This window comes from Muntiacus reevesi, chromosome X (assembly GCF_963930625.1).
Source record: "Muntiacus reevesi chromosome X, mMunRee1.1, whole genome shotgun sequence".
NCBI lineage: Eukaryota > Metazoa > Chordata > Mammalia > Artiodactyla > Cervidae > Muntiacus > Muntiacus reevesi.
The window spans coordinates 56,231,714-56,244,295 of record NC_089271.1 but is presented as its reverse complement, the minus strand read 5'-3'; the positions used below and the strand labels follow the sequence as shown (position 1 = coordinate 56,244,295).

Genomic DNA, 12,582 nt, shown 5'->3' with positions numbered 1-12,582 from the left:
TGCAGGTGAGGTTCACTCGCAACACTCACATTCAACTACCTTTTGTTTTGTTAGTTTCTGCCATAAGAAACTGAGAAACTAAACTCACTTCTTTAGCTTCCCTTGTGGTGAGTGCCACCTCCTGCTGCCTGGAAGAGGGTGAAGACTGGATACAGTGTGGTCATCTTGCCTCCATGGGGCAGTTAAGGTATGTCTGAAATCCAAAGGTAGTGCACTAGAAAGACTGAGTGCCTGATTGTCATGGGAGCCATGGCACCAGCTCGGAGCTCTTAGCCAAGATAAACAGCTCTCTGTTTAAGTTAGCATTAGCCAGACCATCCTGTTATTTGCAACCAAATGCATTACTTACTGATACAATTAGAATACACCCAGATATTTAGCAGCATTATAAACCAACCACTTTTGTAACCATCATCCAGTGGAGGAAATTGCCACTTTGCCAACCCCCACAGAAGTGCCTCACAATATATTCCATCCCAATCTCAGTTCAATTCAGTTCAGTCCCTCATGTCTGACTCTTTGCGACCACAAGGACTGCAGCACGCCAGACCTCCCTGTCCACCGCCAACTCCCACAGTTTACTCAAACTCATGTCCATTGAGTTGGTGATGCCATCCAACCATCTCATCCTCTGTCGTCCCCTTCTCCTCCTGCCTTCAATCTTTCCCAGCATCAGGGTCTTTTCCAATGAGTCAGTTCTTCACATCAGATGGCCGAAGTATTGGAGTTTCAGCTTCAGCATCAGTCCTTCCAATGAATATTCAGGACTGATTCCCTTTAAGATGGACTGGTTGGATCTCCTTGCAGTCCAAGGGACTCTCAAGAGCCTTAGCCAACACCACAGTTCAAAAGCATCAAATCTTCAGTGATCAGCTTGCTTTATAGTCCAACTCTCACATCCATACATGACTACTAGAAAAACCACAGCTTTGACTAGACGGACTTTGTTGGCAAAGTAATGTCTCTGCTTTTCAATGTGCTCTCTAGGTTGGCCATAACTTTTCTTCCAAGGAGCAAGCATCTTTTAATTTCATGGCTGCAGTCACCATCTGTGGGAGATGGTGCATGGCGTGGGGGCAGCAGTGAGGAGATACCCCACATCTAAGGGCAGAGAAGCCCCAGGAAGATGGTAGGCACTGGAGCAGCAGCTGCATGGTGGCTGCATGGTCCTGGAGTAGCTCTGAGATACCCCACATCCAAAAGCAAAGGAGAAGCCCCAGAACAATGGTTGCTACTGCTAAGTCACTTCAGTCATGTCCAACTCTTAGCGGCCCCATGGACTGCAGCCTACCAGGCTCCTCCATCCATGGGATTTTCCAGGCAAGAGTACTGGAGTGGGTTGCTATTGCCTTCTCCAAGAATGATGGTAGGAGGGGCAAAATCACATTTAGAATCAAACCCCACACCTACCAGAAATGCTTAGAGGGCTCAAACAAACCTTGTGTGCACCGGGACCCAGAGACCCCACAGAGACTGAGACAGAACTGTGTTTGAGTGTCTCCTGTGGAGGTACGGCTCAGCAGTGGACTGCTGCAGGGGCAGGGGCTCTGGGTGCAGCAGACTTGGGTATGGCATAAGCCCTCTTGGAGGAGATCGCCATTAACCACATCATAGAGCTGCCAGAACTTACACAGGACTGGGAAACAGACTCTTGGTGGGCAAAAACAGAAACTGTGTGCACCAGGACCCAGGAGAAAGGTACAGTGACCCCACAAGAGACTGACCCAGAATTGCCCTTAAGTGTCCAGGAGTCTCCGGCAGAGGCATGGGTGGCCTGCTGCAGGGTTGGGGGCACTGACTGTAGCAGAGCATGCATGAGACCTTGTGAAGGAGGTTGCCATTATCTTCATTACCTCCACCACAGTTTGGCCCAGGTAAATAACAGGGAGGGAACACAACCCCATCCATCAACAGAAAATTGGATTAAAGACTTACTAAACATGGCCCCGCCCATCAGAACAAGACCCAATTTCCCCCTCAGTCTGTCTCTCCATTCAGGAAGCTTCCATAAGCCTCGTATCCTTCTCCATCAGAGGGTAGATAGACTGAAAACCACAATCACAGGAAACTAACCAACCTGATCACGTGGACCACAGCCTTGTCTAACTCAATGAAATTATGAGCCATGTCGTGTAGGGCCACTCAAGACAACAGGTCATGGTGGAGAGTTCTGACAAAATGTGGTCCACTGGAGAAGGGAATGGCAAACCACTTCAGTATTCTTGCCTTGAGAACCCTATGAACTGTATGAAAAGGCAAAAGGATAAGACAATGAAAGATGAATTCCCCAGGTCAGTAGGGACCCAATATGCTACTGGAGATCAGTGGAGAAATAACTCCAAAAAGAATGAAGAGATGGAGTCAAAGCAAAAACAAAACCCAGTTGTGGATGTGACTGGTGATGGAAGTAAAGTCCAATGCTGTAAAGAGCAGTATTGCATAGGCACCTGGAATGTTTGGTCCATAAATCAAGGCAAATTGGAAGTGGTCAAACAGGAGATGGCAAGAGTGAACACTGACATTTTAGGAATCAGCGAACTATAAAGGACTGGAATGGGTGAATTTAACTCAGATGACCATTATATCTACTACTGTGGACAAGAATCCCTTTAGAAGAAATGGAGTAGCCATCATAGTCAACAAAAGAGTCTGAAATGCAGTACTTGGATGCAATCTCAAAAACAATAGAATGATCTCTGTTCATTTCCAAGGCAAACCATTCAATATCACAGTAATCCAAGTCTATGCCCCAACCAGTAATGCTGAAGAAGCTGAAGTTGAATGGTTCTGTGAAGACCTAAAAGACCTTCTAGAACTAACACTCAAAAAAGATGTCCTTTGCATTATAGGGGACAGGAAAGCAAAAGTAGGAAGTCAAGAAACACCTGGAGTAACAAGCAAATTTGGCCTTGGAGTACAGAATGAAGCAGGGCAAAGGCTAATAGAGTTTTCCCAAGAGAACGCAGTGGTCATAGCAAACACCTCTTCCAACACAAGAGAAGACTCTACACATGGGCATCACTAGATGGTCAATACCAAAATCAGACTGACTATATTCTTTGCAGCAAAAAATGGAGAAGTTCTATACAGTCAGCAAAAACAAGACTGGGAGCTGACTGTGGCACAGACCATGAACTCCTTATTGCCAAATTCAGACTTAAATCGAAGAAAGAAGGGAAAACCACTAGACCATTCAGGTATGACCTAAATCAAATCCCTAACAATTATACAGTGGAAGTGACAAATAGATTCAAGGGATTAGATCTGACAGACAGAGTGCCTGAAGAACTATGGATGGAGGTTCATGACACTGTACAGGAGACAGGGATCAAGAACATCGCCAAGGAAAAGAAATGTAAAAAGGCAAAATGGTCATCTGAGGAGGCCTTACAAATAGCTGTGAATAAAGGAGAAGCAAAAGGCAAAGGAGAAAAGGAAAGATATACCCATATGAATGCAGAGTTCCAAAGAATAGCAAAGAGAGATAAGAAGGCCTTCTTAAATGAACAATGCAAAGAAGTAGAGGAAAAGAATAGCATGGGAAAGACTAGAGATCTCTTCAAGAAAATTAGAGATACCAAGGGAACATCTCATGCAAAGATGGGCACAATAAAGGACAGAAGTGGTACGGACCTAACAGAAGCAGAAGAGATTAAGAAGAGGTGGCAAGAATACACAGAAAAACTACAAAAAAGATCTTCATGACCCAGATAATCATGACAGTGTGATCACCAACCTAGAGCCAGACATCCTGGAATGGGAAATCAAGTGAGCCTTAGGAAGCATCACTACAAACAAAGTTAGTGGAGGTGATGGAATACCAGTTGAGCTATTTCAAATTCTAAAAGATGATGCTGTGAAAGTGCTGCACTCAATATGCCAGTAAATTTGGAAAACTCAGCAGTGGCCACAGGACTGGAAAAGGTCAGTTTTCATTCCAATCCCTAAGAAAGGTAATGCCAAAGAATGCTCGAACTACCACACAATTGCACTCATCTCACACACTAGCAAAGTAATGCTCAAAATTCTCCAAGCCAGGCTTCAACAGTACATGAACCGTGAACTTCTAGATGTTAAAGCTGGATTTAGAAAAGGCAGAGGAACCAGAGACCAAATTGCCAACATCTGCTGGATCATGGAAAAAGCAAGAGAGTTCCAGAAAAACATCTATTTCTACTTTATTGACTATGCCAAAGCCTTTGACTGTGTGGATCACAGTAAACTGTGGAAAATTCTGAAAGAGATGGGAATACCAGACCACCTGACCTGCCTCTTGAGAAATCTGTATGCAGGTCAGGAAGCAACAGTTAGAAATGGACATGGAACAACAGACTGGTTCCAAATAGGGAAGGGAGTACATCAAGGCTGTATATTGTCACCCTGCTTATTTAACTTATATGCAGAGTATATCATGAGTAACGCTGGTCTGGATGAAGCACAAGCTGGAATCAAGATTGCCAGGAGAAATATAAATAACCTCAGATATGCAGATGACACCATCCTTATGGCAGAAAGTGAAGAAGAACTAAAGAGCCTCTTGATGAAAGTGAAAGAGGAGAGTGAAAAAGTTGACTTAAAGCTCAACATTCAGAAAACTAAGATCATGGCATCTAGTCCCATCACTTCATGGCAAATAGATGGAGAAACAGGGGAAACAGTGGCTGACTTTTATTTTTTGGACTCCAAAATCACTGCAGATGGTGAGTGCAGCCATGAAATTAAAAGATGCTTACTCCTTAGAAGAAAAATTATGACCAATCTAGACAGCATATTAGCATATTAAAAAGCAGAGACATTACTTTGCTGACAAAGGTCCATCTAGTCAAGGCTACGGTTTATCCAGTAGTCGTGTATGGATGTGAGAGGTGAACTATAAAGAAAGCTGAGTGCCATAGAATTGATGCTTTTGAACTGTGGTGTTGGAGAAGACTCTTGAGAGTCCCTTGGACCGCAAGGAGATCCAACCAGTCAATCCTCAAGGAAATCAGTCATGAATATTCATTGGAAGGACTGATGCTGAAGCTGAAACTCCAATACTTTGGCCCTCTGATGCCAAGAACTGACTCATTGGAAAAGACCCTGATGCTGGGAAAGATTGAAGGCAGGAGGAGAAGGGGGCGACAGAGGATGAGATGGTTGGATGGCATCACCTACTCAATGGACATGAGTTTGAGTAAACTCCGGGAATTGGTGATGGACAGGGAGGTCTGGTGTGCTGCAGTCCATGGGGTCACAAAGAATCAGACACAACTGGGCGACTGAACTGAACTGACATGTCTATGGCTTCCCCCTTTCATTCCTTTCTGTTAGCTCTCTTTTCATAATGCCCTATTGTTTAGTTTTCTCTTTTCTTAACTGTCCAACCCTGATGTATACAGTTCTAACTTCTATCGTTTTGTTAATTTCCTTTAGCTTCTATTGGCATATTAATAGAGTTTCATCTCCTTTGGGAGCCTCTTTTTCTGGTATGATTTCATTATCTGTAACTTTATTATTCAGAGGGGTTATCCCCACTTTTTCTTCTGTTTACATGAAATTCAACCTCAATCCATTTCTGCTGCTCACAGTGAGGTGGGTAGAAGCCCAGAACAGCTTTCCTAGTTTCATGGCTCTATGGCTCCCTCTTCTGGTTTTACACTGAAATATTTAAAAATATGGCCTCTCGGTGCAGCCACCTCCTCAATACAGCCACCTCCTCAATCTGAGATCTACTTCCTCTGGTCTCCTTCACCATTAAAATCTGACTTTTCTTTCTCCTTTAATGCCCTGACAATCAAGGTCAGTGTTCCGAGCAGGTCATTTTTATGGAGTAGCTCTGTTGTTGCAGAGAAATCTTCCACAATGGATTTCCTAAGAGCCCTGAGGACCCAGGTCCCTCCAGCAGCTTCACACCTCCTCCAGTCTCCTTGCCCTCACCCACAAATGGGAGCCTGAAAGACATCCTCCCAATATTAACTATTGTTAACTGACAGAACCATAAAATTCTTGACTCCCAATGGGGACCCGTTCTTTTGAGTGTGTATACTTGTGGGATATTTCTGGGTGCCCTGACAATCAAAACAACCAGCAGTACCCTCTTCCCTTTGCTTCCTCCAGCATAGCTGCTGTTCTTATCCCAAAGTCTCACTGCTGTGGGTAGTTTGACCCCACCAGTTGATATCAGGGTATTCATCAAGATACTTTGTGAGCTAGTTCAGTCTGTTTTCTCTTTTGCTGTCCTGTTTGCTCTATTTTTGATAGAGATTAAGGGAGATTCCCAATCTACCCTCATTGTGCCTTCCTTTACAAAAAGTTTAATTCATTTATTTGAAAGTAAACAAAAAATAATTTGGATTTGAAAAATGTCAACTATATCACAAGGCAGATCCAGATAATCATAAATCTAGGCAATAAAATCACTACTGTAAGCATTCAGATGCGAACCAGACATCAACATGGGGCATCACCAGCAGGCCTACTTTCTAAAAGACAGACATGTAATCTCTTCATAATACATCTTCAAGACACAAGGTCAATCTCTTTCTTCCACCCCTAAAAACAGTTAAGCAAGTTACACAACCAGAAAAATCTTCAGGGATTAGGCTAAAAAAAGTTCTTGTTTTATGGATTATTTATTACATGAACAATATGTGTGTCTCCTTACATAAGACCTGTGAAGGTTAATTTTATTTGTGAACTTGACTGGGCCATGGGGTGCCCAGATATTTGATTAAACACTACTGTAGATGTATCGGAGGTTTTGGATGATATTAACATTTGAATCAGTAGACTGAGTAAAGCAGATGGCCCTCCTCAATGAGGGTGGGACTCACCGAATTGGTTGAAGATTTCACTGCAGATCTTGGGACCTCTACAGTTTCCATAATCACATGAGCCAAGGCCTTATAATCAATTAATATCTTGTTCCCTCTCCTCCTCCCTGCTATGTACACACACACACACATATCTATTTATTCTGTTTCTTTGAAAAACCCTAATACAAAATTGTTACTCTAGTTTATTATTTTTTTTTTTTTTAGTTTATTATTATATAACATAAAAACTGTCTTGTTTTGAACCCAATGTTGAAGAAATGATCATAACAACAACAATAATTAAGGTCTTACCAGGAAGCAGGCACTATGATAAACATTTTACAATCTTGTTTAGTCCTCATGAAAACCCTAAGTGGGTAGTATTATCATATCCCCCAATTTAGAGATGAGAAAACAGGCCCTGTGTGATGGACTGTTTTCCTGCTGTAGTATCAAACTTCCCAAAATCTCAGTGGTCGGACCTGACTGAAGTTTTGTTGATTACTCATACAGTATATCTATTGGGGGTTGGCACAAGAGGCCTCTGTTCACAACAGTCAGTCAGTCACTCACTCAGGAACTGAAGACTGGTGTAGGTTAATCTCAGTGAGCAGAGCATAGGGCTGGCAGCCCAGGAAACTTGGGTCCCAGGACTTTATCAGCAAGGGTTCTGGCAAGAACTAGATGAGCAATTTGAGGAGTGTTTTAAAAGGGATTATTTACAGAAGTGTAGAGAGAGTACAGGGCTTCCCTGGTGGCTCAGATGGTAAAGAATCTGGCTGCAATGCAAGAGACCTGGGTTCGATCCCTGCGTTGGGAAGATCCCTTGGAGAAGATCCCCACTATTCTTGCTTGGAAAATTCCATGGACAGAGGAGCCTGGCAGGCTCCAATCCATGGGGTCGCAAAGAGTCGGACACAATGACTAAGCACAAGCACATAGAGTGTATGGGAGAAGGGGAGGGCAGTTACCTGCAGCTGAAAACAGAGAGCTTTTATGACATCCCTGGGCCTGAAGGAGTGACTGTAAGAACCAGGAGCTCTGTAGAGAGGGTCACTCAACAGGAGCTGTGACTTCTGATCAGGGACACAGGCAACTCACAGGGACCCTGCATGTCTACCCCTGTTTCAGTCTCTTACTGGTGCTGCCCCATGGACAAATCCAATGGGAAAGTAGAAGGCACAGGAACCTTTGAAATCTTCTGTACAAGTCAGCCTCCCAGTGCCAAGAAGAGAGTGGAGAAGGATGGTGTGTAAACCTGGAGGGGCAACTAGAAGCCATCCAACAATGCACAGCAAAGTTCAAAGACTTAATAAAGTGAAGGCTTGAGCTACATAATTTTCAAAAGGCCTTTTGACTTTTAAACATGATTTTCCTAAAATACTACTGTGAAAATGAAAGTCGCTCAGTTGTGTCCGACTCTTTGCGACTCCATGGACTATACAGTCCATGGAATTCTCCAAGCCAGAATACTGGAGTGGGTAGCCTTTCCCTTCTCCAGGGCATTTTCCCAACCCAGGGATTGAACCCAGGTCTCCCGCATTGCAGGCAGATTCTTTTCCAGCTGAGTCACAAGGGAAGTCCAAAATACTATTGCACCAATAGTAAAAATATAATGTACAGTTAGCTCATTCATCTATGATGATAAATACTAGCTTTATAATTAATTTTAATAATTAACACTTTGAACTGGTCTAAACTTGGCTGTTCTGATTTTCAATCTCTCATTCTCCCTGCCCACCACCTTAGAAAGCAAGGCAAGAAGTCTGCCATGGCCCTCCTAGGTAACCCTGTATCTGACCAAGATGAGGACTACAGGTGTGGACAATCAGGTAGTGGCGGTGGGTGGGAGGGGGTGGAGATAGGCAGGGGATGACAGACTAGGCAAGTGACTTCTAAAGGCAGGGAGTAAACAGGCTGCTCCCCTCACAGCTCAACCCTTGGAATCAAAGAGAACAGGGTCACAACAGCTGTTTCCAACTGGACATGGACTGAGAAATTATAATTCACTGACTGAAGACTGCTGTTACAGGTATCTTTAAAATGTGGGGAAAATAAAAGAATAATAGAAAGAGAAAGAAAGAAAAAATATCAAGAACCTGACTTTGTCCATTCAATTAACTTTTCCTGAACAGTTAAAAAGGGAAAGGCAGGCCCTTTTTAGAAAAGCCATCTAAGTCCATTAGACCACTTGACTTACTGGTCTCTTCCTCTACTTTTATGAAAGTTAATGACTGCTCTGAGCTTTTTAAGATTTAAATAATGGAACATTATGGCAATAAGGCCAAATATGCAAATACCTGGGTCAGTAGCAGAGATAATTGCTCCAAAAAAGAGACAATCCGTGTAGTAAAATTTATCCGAGAGCTGCCCCACAATCTTCATGAGCTTCACCACACCATACATGAGATTTCTATAACAAGAAAAGGTAAACTGTGTCAGAAGAAAAAGATAGAAAAGAAAACCCACCTACTCGAATAAGCTGGCAAATACACAAGCAGAGGAATACTAGAATATTGCACTTCCAAAGAGGTCTGTGGAAACATCAGGCAGCTGCTGCGGTTGGACACTAACCAGGAACATGTGCAAATAAGACTTTGGCACCAAGTAATGGTCTGCAGTTACTGTCATCTTCCTGAAGTATATTGAGCATTCCATATTTTTAGACTGTACTTACAACTATAAAGTATGATCCTCAACTAGCAACAGTTAGGGCATTTTAAGCAACTGGGTAGTAGGGAAGAAAGGAAGAGAAAGAACCCTGCAAAATGGGTAATAAATTGCTACAAAACTCCCAGGATTCTAAGACAGTGCATTTAAAGTCATGGAAATGAATGGACTGGATCAAGGTGAAGAGAAAAAAAATGGGATGGCCACAAGAATCCAAGTGGTCAACCTTCTCTGCCAATAATTACTACAAAAAAGGGAAAAGAGGCAAAACTTTTTAAAATCTTCCATTAAAATATCAGTGTACCCACTGACATATCTGGCTTCTCACTCTTTGCATGGGTTAGACAGGTGAGCAGCAGCCTTCCTTACACACTGTGCAGAATGTGATATGGCCCAAGAAGGTCCACCAAGTTAATACTTCACCTTGAGCAGAGCACATTTCCTACAGGAAAGCTCACAAATTAGGGGGAGTGAGGAGTGTTAAAAGGCCTAGTACTTGTTATTAAAGGGGTGTGTGTGTGTGTGTGTTGGCAGCAGCTGTAGAGATTAGGGGAATACAAACAACCACAGAATAAAGAGAAATTAAGAAAACAATCCCATTTACAATGGCAGCAAAAAGATTACAACACTTAGGAATAGATTTAACCAAAAATAAATAGGCACAGTATAGACTCATTGTACCCTGTAGCCAATCTCCAGTAAAAAGATTCTTGACAGTCAAGACCATATCATTGCTCATCTTTGTACCATGGGTGTCTAGAACAGTAGATTGATTATCTAGGAGCTCAAGAACTATTTGCAGAATTGAATCCTTTTGAGAATAAATAGTTATAATTTCAAGTTTTGCCTACTGTGTGCTGGACATTGTTCCAGACACTTGAACAGTTATATTTCAATTCACAGGAACTCTATGATACCGTGGAGGAGGAAATGGCAACACATTCCATTATTCTTGCCTAGATAATCCCATGGACAGAGTTGCCTGGTAGGCTACAGTCTGTGGAGTCACAATGAGTTGGACATGACTGAGCAACTGAACACTATGATATAGATTTGATTTGCTATTTGTTGCTTATCCAAGGCTTCTTTCATCTACCTTTTAAGTATTTCTTAAAACTAGACCTTCCTCTACATTTCCTTCTATTTATCATAAGCTTAGACCTGAGCAATAGACTTCTCTCTGGCAGTGTTTTCCCCATCATCACCAATGCCAGTATCCTGTCACTCTCTTACAGGACAAAGTCCAAGCCCCTCCTTTTTTGGTGGCATAAAAGGCTCCTGCTTTTATCTCCAGCTTTCCAGATAATTTTTTAAAATTAACTAAAATCCACAGTTCATTCAGGTTTCCTTTGTTTTTACCTAATAGCCCTTTTCTGTTCCAAGATTCCATCCAGGATACCACATTACATTTAGTCATCATATCTCTTTTGTCTCCTCTTGGTGTGACAGTTTCTCAGACTCTGCTTGTTTTTGATGACCTTGGAAGTTGGGAGGAGCCAGCACACGAGACCCCGCCCCTGGAAAGGCCTTAGGGGAGAAAAACCTTACGGGCAAGGCGAATCAGGTTATCAGGGGTTTTGAAAAGGTCAGCTCACGAGACCCTGCCCCTAACAATGCCGTAAGGGAAAAAACCTGATGGGCAAGGCGAATCAGGTTATCAGGGGTTTTTCGAAAAGGCCAGCTCATGAGATCCCACCCATGACAAGGTCAGAGGGAGAAAACCTGACGGGCAAGGCGGATCAGGTTTTCAGGGATTCTGAAAAGTTGCCCCCGGTGCTCACCTTAAAGATGATCTCTGTCTTTCTGATGCTTGCTTCAATAGACTACTCCCTAATTTCTGTGACACAGGCAGAAGGCCTTCCCGATCTCTTTCCAAATAAGAATCAATTTAGAACTTTAATCAATAAGTTTCCCAGGTGGTGGTATTTTATGAGATTATCCAGGGTGAAAGGAGTGTTTCAATTTAAACTCCTTTGCTGGTATTTTAGTTTGTCTGGCAAATGTGTTTATGCCCTTGGTACTAATATGCATGATTGCTTATAATACCCTAATCATAAAACAGCATAAAGAATCTGATCACATAAAGGCCCTAGTAGGCACAGAGCCCTTCGGGAGTGAGGAAGCCCTATTAGAGAACATAAAAATATTATTCTAAAAGTGGTTATAGTTAAAGATTTAGAAAAATAAGAGTTTAAAATTCTTCATTTTAACCAGGAATGCTAAACAGGGGCTGCCTCACTGGAGCTGCAGAGTCTCTGTGTGGTAAACCTTATAGATAAATTTAACTGATAACTTCTGCAAAAGGACTGACCTTTGTGTTCATTAAAGAATAGATTACGGAAAACAGCTTTGCATTCACCTAGGTCATAAAATGTCAATAGGCCCTAAGGCCAGAAGATAATGTACAGGACCCTCATAAACAAAGAAGTATGCAGAAAACACCCTGGTTTTGTGAAGAACAAGCTGATGTAATGTTAAATTATCTTCCCCTTAGAAATGTACTAATGTAGGGTATAAAAGCCACGATAAAAAATAAAGCATTGCCAGACTCTTCCAGATTCTCTGCACCCCCGTCTGGTCATTCTCTCTCTCTCTTTCTCTCTCTCTCTCTCTCTCTCTCTCCCCCTCCCTCGCAGACTTGGCCCTATCAAGGCTAGTCTCACGTCTCTCTCTCTCGCCAACGCCGTTCATCCTGAGGGTACCCCCCGAGGCTGGACCCTGGCAGTACTAGTCAGGTATTTTGTAGAATCTGAGACCTGTCTGATTTTTTTGCTCATGATTAGACTAAGGTACTTTGATTTTAGAAGGAAGACACAGTGGTAAATGCCATTCATATCACAAATATCAAAGGTACAGAGTATCGACATGATTTACCAATTTGGGTGTTAATCCTGATCACCTGGCTGAGGTGGTATTTGTCAGGTTTCTCCACTGTAAAAGCTACTCCTTACTTTGCATGCTGTACTCTTTTTAAGGAAGTCACTATGCCCACAGTCAAACAGGGGAAGGGCCAAGCTTCATCTCCTTGAAGAGGACTGGATCTGCACGAATTATTTGGAATTCTTCTAATAGATATGTCACTTCTCCCCCATTTATTTATTCATCCAATCATTTATTT

At 42.6% G+C, this 12,582-nt stretch overlaps 1 protein-coding gene across 1 annotated transcript in view; it reads right to left on the bottom strand.

The window, feature by feature from the left end:
- SLC9A7 (solute carrier family 9 member A7) overlaps window positions 1-12,582 on the bottom strand; it is a 154,876-nt gene that overhangs the window by 51,770 nt on the left and 90,524 nt on the right. Inside the window, exon 5 of the mRNA XM_065915454.1 lies at window positions 9,095-9,207. Coding sequence (XP_065771526.1) covers window positions 9,095-9,207 — 113 coding nt within the window. The remainder of the gene's footprint in view (window positions 1-9,094; window positions 9,208-12,582) is intronic.